Below are 11,556 nucleotides of genomic sequence, written 5' to 3' on the forward strand. Positions count from 1 at the left end.
AGAGCTCTTAACAACATACATGTGAAGATAGTATTGATAATGTCATAACATGGAGATGCTGTAATGTATTTCAGGGCTGGAATGTGGAGCAGATCAAACGACTCTGGCCCTGGGGCTCGCTGGATCAGATTGCATTTTGGGCTGAGGCCCTTCATTCATTTGTGACATTTACAGTGGTTTCAGCCTAGACTCTCAGCGTCCCTAAAACTGGGCCCCTCGTCTTTCTGGAAAATCCCTGTGAGCATGTGTCTGGCTCCACTTGTGTGTTCCGCGCCGCTGCAGGAAACAGGCCAATTACGGAGGCAAGGACTGTATGATGTCATCGCACACAGACGCCCTCTAACTGTGCCGAAACAGACTGCAGATCAGGATCACGCCACAAAATACTAAATTAATGGGGTAGTTCACACACAATTGACAATTCTGCTAGCTTTAACACACAATGTACTCGTCTTTTTTTACACTTCTTATGAACACAAAGGAAGATTTTTATAAAAAAAGCTGAAAACCTGTAACCATTGACTTCCATAGTATTTTTCTGACATCTTATGGAAGTCAATGGTTACAGGTTTTCATCATTCATCAAAATATCTGCTTTTGTGTGAAAATAAATAAAAGAAAAGGAAACTCATTCAGATTTAGGAGAGTAATTATTCTGTAAATGTAGATTTTTGGGTGAACTACCCCTTTAATGGATCAGTCCTGTATTGATGGCCATGTGCATACAAGGTGGCTGATGGGTTTCCTGCCAAACAATACTGAATTAAAGGGGATAGTTCACACAAAAATGACAATATTGTTATATTTTAGTCACCATAAAAGTGATATTTAGAATAAAGCTGGAAACCTGTAACCATTGACATTCATTGTATTTGTTTGACCTCTTATGGAAGTCAATGGTTACAGGTTTTCTTGCTACAAAATACTGAATTAAAGGAGATAGTTCACACAAAACTGACAATTCTGCCATCTTTTAATCAACATTTACTTGTTTTTTGCAGTAAACATAAATAAAGAGACAACAGATATTTAGAATAAAGCTGAAAACCTGTAACCATTCACTTCCATAGTATTTGTTTGACCTCTTATGGAAGTCGGTGGTTAAAAGTTTTCAGCATTTATCAAAATATCTTCTGATGGGTCATGGGCTGATGGGTTTCCTGCCAAACAATACTGCATTAAAGGGGATAGTTCACACAAAACTGACAATATTGTTATATTTTACTCAGCATCCTGTCACGATAGGTGATATTCTAGAAAAAGCTGAAAATCTGTAACCATTGACTTCCATAGTATTTATTTGACCTCTTATAGTCAGGGGTTACAGGTTTCCCACTACAAAATACTGAATTAAAGGGGATAGTTCACCAAAACAGACTATTCTGCCATATTTTACTCTTCTATTACACACATAGATATAGGGTTCAAAGAGTTTTGTTTACAAAAGAAGATATTTTGGTAAATGCTGAAAACCTGTAACCATTGACTTTTATATTATTTGTTTTTGCTCTCATGAAAGTTTGTGGTTACAGGTTTTCAGCACTTATCAAAAACATAAGAAAGAAACTGATTCAGATTTGGCAGTGTAATTGGTCAGTAAATGATCATTTTTGGGTGAACTACCCCTTTATTGGTTCAGTCCTGTATTGGTGGCCATGTGCATACAGAGTTTCTGATGGGTTTCCTGCCATACTGTATAAAAGGGGATAGTTCACACAAAACTGACAAGATTGTTATATTTTACTCACCATTTACTTGCCTTTTTTCTTTTTCTGTTGAACATAAGATTTTTATAAAAAAGCTGAAAACCTGTAACCATTGATCTTCGTTGTATTTGTTTAACCTCTTATGGAAGTCAATCAGTTTTTCCTGCGACAAAATACTGAATTAAAGGGGATAGTTCACACAAAACTGACAATTCTGCCATTTTTACACACTGTTTATTTGTTCCAAATCAGTTACTCTTTTTTGTCTTCTGTTGAACACAATAGAAGATATTTAGAAAAATGCTGAAAACCTGTGACCATTGACTTCCATATTAGTTTTTCATCTTAAATGTTTTCAGCATTTCTCAAAATATCTTCTTCAGAACTGGGAGCACCTGAGGGAGAGTAATTAGTCAGTAAATGTTTATTTTTGGGTGAACCCATCCCTTTAATGCATCAGTCCTGTGTAGCGGCCGATGGGTTTTCCTGCTCCAGGCTGTGAGCAGCGGCTCATCACATATCAAAGTAGATGAAGGACAACGTCCAGTAAGGACTCTGGCTTACATAATGCATCATTTCTGTTTCTCCGAGACCTGAAAGAAGACAAAAAAAGAAGACAAAATGTGTCCGTTCATTACTTCATTACTAACTTGTATATTAATTTATTTACAGTAACTTATTCATTCACACACACATCCCATATCTATCTATCCATCTATCTATCTATCTATCTATCTATCTATCTATCTATCTATCTATCTATCTATCTATCTATCTATCTATCTATCTATCTATCTATCTATCTATCTATCTATCTATCTATCTATCTATCTATCTATCTATCTATCTATCTATCTATGATTGATCTCTCTCTCTTTCTCTACTATATGCATATACTTTGACTTTGTTGTTTTGCCTTCTGCCTTAATTTGATAGATTTTTAGTATATATAAATATATATATATATATATATATATATATATATATATATATATATATATATATATATATATATATATTTTAGTACATAAGCAAGTTAATCAAAATCAAATATATATATATATATATATATATATATATATATATATATATATATATATATATATATATATATATATATATATATATATATATATATATATATATATATATATATATTCTGCAATTAGTTATTATTAGAATTTATGAGTGATTAGCTATTAGAAAACCTTTTTATATTGTCATCTATTATTCTAAGTATGTAGGCATTCGTTGCAGTACTTTGCTGACCTCTGCTGCTTTTAAATGGGCTTGCAGGAAGTTTGTAACATCAAGATTTTTTAATATAGTTATCATATTATTATTATTATTATTTAGAACAACAATTCATTTTATAGAAAAATTTGACCGTCGCACATTGATTATATAAATAAATAAAATAATTAAATCCAATCTTCGTAATCAAAATCATTAAAACGATTGAAAAATATGTGAAAATTTACTTTTATATCTAGGAAACGTCGAGCTGAACTAAAATAGTTTATGTAATGCACAACTGTTCTAATAAAGTAATACCCTGATTGTTCTTACCTCTTTTGTTTTATCTGTGTTTTTACAGTATGTGGTTTTTAATCTTCCGCCCATTTAAAATGCTGCTGTAAATATATCCTAAAGTAATATGTATATATATAAAGTATATATATGAAGTAACTTTAGCACGCTGCCTGATATAAAAGGACTTTTATTTTGGAAGAAAACGTCTTTTGTCGTAATTTATTTGCGTCTGTCTTCACTCTGTTGCTGTTCGTTTGCGTCTCCGGCTTCCTTCTTCACACTTTACCGCGTTCATGGAGGACTGGTGCAGAGGAAGTATGTATCAAAACACATTTGAATCATATCTGTGCATCATTCACGAGTTGTTTACATCGAAATTTATATATTATTTCGTATTTTATTTACTGTCGCTCGAGTTCTCCAGCTGTCGCAGTGCAGAGTTTAACTTACCAGTGAAGTATTTCACAAGTGCACATTGTACGTAAAGCTCATAACTGCACATGATTGCTGGTTAAAATGGATTATCATGCTCATAATTTATCATATTTACTATATAATATTCCAAAACTTGATTTAATATTAGACACAAAATGTAGGATCGCATTTTAGTCGTTCTGGTGCTGTAATATATCCATATTAGGGTAAATTGGATTTATATTCACACATTCAGACTTTCTCCTTTATAATATAAAATCAGAAAAGTATTTTCTTTCATAATTCTAAGTATTGAACTCATATTAGCAGCGAATTGCTAACGTTTTCTAGACCAACATTCTTTAAGTTACAGTCGAGCTCATAACTGCTGATGAATAATACTGGTTAAAATGGATTATAACCCTCATAATATATTATATTTACAATATTTATTTTATTTTAAAATATTTTATAACTTGATATCCCATTAGATGCAAAACCTTTTATTTGTATTAATATAGTTCTGATGCTGTAATATATCCATATTAGGGTAAAGTTGTATTTATATTCGCACATTCAGACTCTCTACTTAATAGAGTAATATCAGAAATTAGTATTGCAGATTCTAAATAGACAAATCACATTAGCAGCCAAATGACTATCAAAGTACAACAGTATTTACTGTCAATTAAATAGTGCTTATGTTGTTTTGAAGTCATAATTACATGCAATTTCAGACCAAATATTCAATGTATTATAGTAAACAGTATCCGTTGTTCAAAGTGTTGTCAATGTTCAAAAATAAACGAATGTGTAAGTATATAAAACCAGCTTTACCTCAGTTTAAATCCATTAACCTATATAGGTGCTGGTGTTGTTTATATTGTACTTTTAAGTTTTATTCGCTATAGACGATAAAGCGATAGTGTCTGTCTGTTTAAATAAATTTTTCTTTCAATCTAGTGTGATAGTCAGAAGATCAACTGCAGAAATGACCCCCTCAAAAGAAGGCATGACCTCCCTCATTGAGAGGACCATAAAGCTGAGGAAGGAGGAGCAGGCACGGCAGGTCGTTCTGGCTTGGGCTGTGCTCAATATGTCTCTGGCTGGGATGATCTACACTGAGATGTGAGTTCCTATTAGGCATGGGGCCGGTATAAGATTCTGAGGGAATGATAATCTTAGGTAAAAATATCATGGTTTCACGGTACAACAGTATTGTGATTACTGCTCGAAAAACAAATATTCTTTTTAAATGTCTGGGTAAAAAATAGCAACTTTTTTTTAAACTATAAAATAAAATATTTTGTATATTCAAGTAAAAATTGGAGGATCTTTTTTTTTTTTTACTTTTAAACGTTTTTTTTGTACTTGTGTATATTCTCTCTATAAAATAAAAAACACTTTTCCCCCATTAAACATAGTATATTTTATTTTAAGAAACAATTTTTTCCTAACTTCCCAACTATTTTATTTTCTCCAACTAGGCAGGATTCACAAATACAGTTACAGATACAGGAAAAACTGAATGATAAATAATTGATGACATGTACATGCATATGCTCTAAACAAAATACAGCAACACTAATAAAATAAATGAATGAATTATAACATGGTAGGCGATGCAGTGGCGCAGTTGGTAGTGCTGTCGCCTCTCAGCAAGGTCGCTGGGTCGAGCCTCGGCTCTGTTGGCGTTTCTGTGTGGAGTTTGCATGTTCTCCCTGCATTCGTGTTGCTTTCCTCCGGGTGCTCCGGTTTCCCCTACAGTCCATAGACATGTGGTACAGGTGAATTGGGTATGCTAAATTGTCCGTAGTGTGTGAGTGTGTGTGTGGATGTTTCCCAGAGATGGGTTGCGGCTGGAAGGGCATCCGCTGCGTAAAAACGTGCTGGATAAGTTGGCGGTTCATTCCGCTGTGGCGACCCCGGATTAATAAAGAGACTAAGCCGACAAGAAAATGAATGAATGAATGAATAAAACATGGTAAATATTTTTTTTTAAATTATTAAAATATATTTTTTTATTTTAATAAAATTATTTTATTTTATTTACTTTATTTATTTTATTTTTATTTATTTTATTTATTTTATTTATTTATTTATTTATTTATTATTAAAATAAAATAAAAAACAACAACAACATGGTCATCCAAACAATTATGCACAGTAAAATTTCTGGCGTAAATAGATAAATACAATTCTATTCAAGATGCATACATGTTTAAGAAGCGTTTATAATTGTTTGTAGCATTTTTATTTGGATTGTCCTTTGCTGCTGGAGATACTGCTGCACTAAAAAAAATCCAACGGGAATGGTATAAAAGATGTGACTTTTTCAAACCGCGGTAAATCAATACTGTCCCATGCCTAGTTGTAAATTATTTAAACTATTTAAAATGTATTATTTCTTAAATTCAAGTAACCAAGTCACCTTGTCTTTTAGGTCCGGAAAGCTTCTAAGCAGATACTACAACATAACTTACTGGCCCATCTGGTATATCGGTAAGTAAATCTCCTACTGTAAGTGACCTACAGTAGTATACAGCTTTTCTCCTCACTGTGGTTTTGTTGGACAGAACTTGCCCTGGCTTCCCTGTTCAGTCTCAATGCACTTTTTGACTTCTGGAAGTATTTCAAGTACACGATGGCCCCGTCCACAATTGTTGTCAGCCCAGACCAGCATCGCCTTCTTGGACTCAGGGGCTCGGGTGAGTCAGCTGAAAGAGTTTTGGCTAAGAAATCACACATCTGATTTACAATGACAACAACATTTAACAAAGTCTTGTTAAAGCCACAGTTCCACTAAAAAGATGAGCAAACATTTATTTTCATTTTACCTGCACTCAAGGGATTCCAAGCCATTGAAATAAAAGATCAAAAAAAGAGGATATTTTAATAAAATTTATCCATTGTAGGAAAAACAAACACCATGGTAGTCAAAAGTTGTGGGTTTCCAATATTTTTAATATAAGTAACTTGTGTTATTGAGAAGAAAGAAACTTAAACAGGTTTGTGACAATTGGAGAGTGAATAAATGATGACAGAATTTTCAGTTTTAGATGAACTGTCCCTTTAATGCTTGTGGGGAGAATCTTGCTCAATAATCTTCCCTGATTTTGTTTTGCAAGTTAATATACAGTACAGAAAAACTAGCATTACAAGGTAAAAAATACAAGGTAAGACAAATACGATTTAATCCTTATTTCACATTGTAAGCAATGAAAAAATTATAATAATAAAAAAATACATAAAAATAACATAAGAAAATAAAAATAAAATGGAAAATTCAGATTTTAAGGCATTTTTATGCCTTAAAGAATACTCGTTTTTATTCATACAAAAACTCTCATTTTATATTTTAATGTTTTAATTTTTAATTCATTGTTAGTAAATAAAGTTATTAAAAAAGGCAATGTAATAAATCAAAGATACAAATGAAAAATTCATGGCTATAAGTTGTTCAAATGCAGTTAGTATGTTTAATAAAATCACTGAAATGAATAATCAATTTTAATAGGTATTCAAGCCTCTCCACCTCAGAAACAGGAGAAGAAGGAAGCTCCAGTGTCAGTGCAGTCCTCGCCTCTGCAGGGTCAGAATGTCCTCAGTTTCAGCCCAGCTCGACCTTCGAGCACCAGCCCCAAGTTTTCACCCAGCTGTGTGTCTGGATTCAGTCCACCTCTGAGCAGCACGTCTTCAGGCGGACCCTTCTCCCCCTCCATGTCATTTGGAAAGGTAGAGTATAGTGCTGTGAGTTATTCAGCAGAAGTATCACCAGGAAATATTTTTTTAATTTTTATCATATATCAACATTAATAATCTTATCTAGTTTGTTTTCATTTGTTTGTGGTTTTTAAATTTATATTTATTAATGAAATGTTTTTGCCATAAAAATAGCATTGTTGACATGGCATTAAAGGTCCTGTGAAATTAAATAATAATTTTTTAGATGTTTGATTTAAGGATATCTATTACCTAGTGCGCTCCAAAACAGTGACAATTCACATATGATGATGAGGATGATGATTAGCCAATCAGTCTACGCCTTCTTTCGGCCACTTTATGATGGAGAGGGGTGAGGAAAGCCATGGCAAACTACCTCACTATTGCTGCCAAAAACTTCATGGACAACAATTCACATATAGGAGATATAAAATTGATATAAGCATATAAAGCTTGTAGTTTGTTACTTCCGCCTGAATCGTTCAATGATACTTTTTATTTTATTTATTTATAAATTAAATTATATTAAAATTATATAAATTAAAGGAGCTGCTCTGTCCCGCCTATCTTCATTGTGCAGTAGAGAATGTCCTACATCAAATAAAAAATGCATATTTCAAAGCACTTCACAGGACCTTTAAATAAAAAAATGTGATATACAGTTGAAACCAGAAGTTTACATACACTATAAAAAGGCACATAACCATTTAAAAAAGTCAGATGTTAATGTGATTAAACCTTTTCTCTTTTAGGTAAGTTAGGATTATCAAATTTGTTTCTGTTATGCTTAATAGCAGAATAATGAGAGAGAGATTTTTTTTGAGAAATTGTTAATAACTTTTCTTGAAAGTCAAGTTTACATACAATAAGATTATTATGCCTCTGACAAAGCTCAGGTGATGGTGTCAAGATTTTGGAAGTTTCTGATTGGCTAACATTTGAGTTAATTGGAGGCACAAAGGTAGAATAGTATTTAAGCGAAACCTTTAACACACTGCTTCCTTGTGTGACAACATGGGAAAATCAACAAGCCAGAATCAACAAGCCAGATTACAATTTGCTAAATTACACTGGAAGAAGAATAATTTTTGAAAAAATGTCCTGTGCTCTGGTGGAAATAAGATTGAACTGTTTGGCCGTAATGACCAGTGTTACATTTGGAGGACAAAGGGGAAAGCTTACAAGCCTAGAAACACCATCCCAACTGTGAAGTATGGGGGCGGCAGCATCATGTTGTGGGGCTGTTTTGCTGCAGGAGGGGCTGGTCCACTTCACAGCATAGATGACATCATGAAGAAAGAACATTATGTAGAAATACTGAAGCAACATCTCAAGACATCAGCCAGGAAATTAAAACTTGGCCACAAATGGGTCTTCCAAACAGACCATGACCCTAAGCATACTGCCAAATTAGTTCAAATGTGCTTTAAGGACAACAGAGTGAATGTTTTGGAGTGGCCATCACAAAGCCCTGAGCTTAATCCTATAGACAATTTGTGGGCAGAGTTGAAAAAGCTTGTGCGAGCAAGACAGCCTACAAAACTGACTCAGTTACACCAATTCTGTCAGGAGGAATGGGCCAAAAGTCCTTCAAACTATTGTGAGAAGCTTGTGAAAGGATACCCAAAACATTTGATTAAAGTTAAACAGTTTAAAAGCAAAGTTGTAAAAATACCAAGGAAATGTATGTACGCTTTTGACTGCCTAGAATTAATAAAAAAAATTCTCAAAAAATTCTCAAAAAAAAAAAAAAAAAAAAAAAAAAAATATATATATATATATATATATATATATATATATATATATATTTATTATTCTGGCATTTAGCAAATGTAAATCATTTAGGTAATCCTAACCAACCTAAAATTGTTAACGTTTTGTGTGATTTACCCTTCATGGTGTCACAAAATACATTGTTTATAGTAATACTTTTTATTTATAATTTAAATGAGAGCAATATTATGTGCTATTATAGGGAAGCAGACAGAAACATAAATAAAAGCATTGTGAGAAAGTTGCAATCTTGAAATTATTATTTTATTTCTTTTAGTGTTGGACCTGTAATCACTGATCAATAGTTTTTGAAAAGTGTTTTATATTTATTTTATATTTATATATTTAATCCAACCTTTGCTCTCAAGTTCTAATTAAAGTGAAAAGTATGCTTGCATATGAATGAGTACTATGAGAAGAGTCTCTATTGTAATGTGTAAAAATTAGTTATTTACATGTGCTCAATATACAAATATCTAAAATATTAATTGCTTCTATATCATGATTTAAATTGTTATCAGAATATGAGATGACTTTGTCGTGATATGATAGTTTTCCCATATTACCCAGCCTTAGTTGAGTATTATATAAAAGAAGTGTTCCTTAAAGCTGTATTTTCAATATTAGATTTTTTTTTTTATGTCCGCAGGTGTTGAACTACAGTCCATCTCAAAGTTCTCCTCCATATCCCAGCAGCCTCGGTCCAGCAGAAAACACCAGCCTCCGCTCTCGTTATCGCACGTCCCCTTCGGTTTTTAATTCGCCTGGAGGTAAGGAGGACTGCATCGATGACCTGAAAACTTTGGAGAAGTTTTTGCGTTCGGAAGAGGAGAAAAGCCACCGCAGTCAATTAGGTATGTTATATTATATTATATTATATTACAGTGTTTCTCAACCACATTTCTGGAGGCCCTCCAACACTGCATGTTTTGGATGTCTCCTTTGTCTGTCACACCTATTACAGGTCTTTAAGTCTCAGCTGATGATCTGAGTCATGTGTGTTTGGTTAAAGAGACAGTGTGCAGAGCTGGTGGTCCTCCAGGAACGTGGTTGAGAAACACTGTTATGTTATATTATATATTTAGTATGACCATGCATTTTATAATATCTGAAAAATCTAACATATTTCATATTTTTTTGATGTATTGAGATAGAAAAACAATATGGCAAGGCATTGAATAGCTCTGTTTGGAAAAACAAATCATTAAATTAAGTTGATTGGGATGATAATGTGAGTTGTGATGGTGTGAATTGTGCATAAATCATAATAAACAATTTACAAGTATAGATAAACACAACAGAGCAAACATCCATATAAAAAAATAGTGGTTTACTGGGGAGTCGAGCAGGATTCAGGTACAGAAATTAAATAATCGATTGTAAAATGACAATGTTTAATTATATTGTGTATGTATTAATTATATTACAATGTTTAGTCTTAATTATATAAATCATTCAATAAATTGAACTTTTATTAAAGTTACAAATGATACAGTTTCTAGTGTGCGAATGTTTTCAGCTGTCTTGAAATGCACAGAAAAAACACATGTAGATGATAAACTTCAAACTTTTACTCCATTATGGTTAAACTCTGTAGTGACTCCACAACTCTCATGTCTTTTGAACTGAGGAGCTAAGTTATCTTTTTACTTTATTTATTTATTAATTAATTAATTTATTAATTTATTTATTTGTTTGTTTGTTTGTTTTATTTAATTTTCTCTTGTATATTAATATTTCTTGGATTTGTCTTGGAGTTGCATTACCAAACTTAATTTCCTCTAGGCATTATTATATTATATTATATTATATTATATTATATTATATTATATTATATTATATTATATTATATTATATTATATTATATTATATTATATGATATTATATTATATTATATTATATTATATTATATTATATTAAACTATATTATATTATATTATACTATATTATATTGTATTATATTATACTATATTATATTATATTATATTATATTATATTATATTATATTATATTATATTATATTATATTATATTATATTATATTAAACTATATTATATTATACTATATTATATTATATTATATTATATTAAACTATATTATATTGTATTATATTATATTATATTATATTATATTATATTATATTATATTATATTATATTAAACTATATTATATTATATTATATTATATTATATTATATTATATTATATTATATTACTGTCTAATCAACTATAATCCTAGTTTCACATTGTTGACCCTGTGATGTGATAATTGATCATTGTGATTATGATGTTGAAACAATTTAGTAATATTGTGCAGTCCTACTACAACGTTATCAATGCAATATTTGCTTATGTAGGAAGTCCTGAGTCTACATCTCCAAGACACAGTCCGTCATTCTGGAACTACA

At 31.5% G+C, this 11,556-nt stretch overlaps 1 protein-coding gene and 1 long non-coding RNA gene across 5 annotated transcripts in view; both read left to right on the plus strand.

Moving 5' to 3' along the window:
- Nucleotides 1-978, plus strand: part of LOC141381568 (uncharacterized) — a 51,828-nt gene extending 50,850 nt beyond the window's left edge. For 2 of the 3 annotated variants that reach the window (XR_012401790.1, XR_012401789.1), the window contains exon 5: nt 75-978. This is a non-coding gene — a long non-coding RNA (uncharacterized lncRNA). The remainder of the gene's footprint in view (nt 1-74) is intronic. The other variant, XR_012401791.1, reaches the window with a different exon arrangement.
- Nucleotides 979-3,478: 2,500 nt separating this feature from the next.
- Nucleotides 3,479-11,556, plus strand: part of tmem209 (transmembrane protein 209) — a 15,436-nt gene continuing 7,358 nt past the window's right edge. Inside the window, 7 exon segments of one of the 2 annotated variants that reach the window (NM_001270973.1) lie at nt 3,479-3,554; nt 4,617-4,781; nt 6,097-6,155; nt 6,230-6,361; nt 7,171-7,388; nt 9,799-10,003; nt 11,506-11,556. The exon segment at nt 11,506-11,556 is cut by the window's right edge and continues 125 nt beyond it. In NM_001270973.1, the coding sequence (NP_001257902.1) occupies nt 4,645-4,781; nt 6,097-6,155; nt 6,230-6,361; nt 7,171-7,388; nt 9,799-10,003; nt 11,506-11,556 (802 nt within the window). In that variant the 5' untranslated portion in view covers nt 3,479-3,554; nt 4,617-4,644. 2 annotated transcript variants of the gene reach the window in all.

Source organism: Danio rerio, chromosome 4 (assembly GCF_049306965.1).
Source record: "Danio rerio strain Tuebingen ecotype United States chromosome 4, GRCz12tu, whole genome shotgun sequence".
NCBI lineage: Eukaryota > Metazoa > Chordata > Actinopteri > Cypriniformes > Danionidae > Danio > Danio rerio.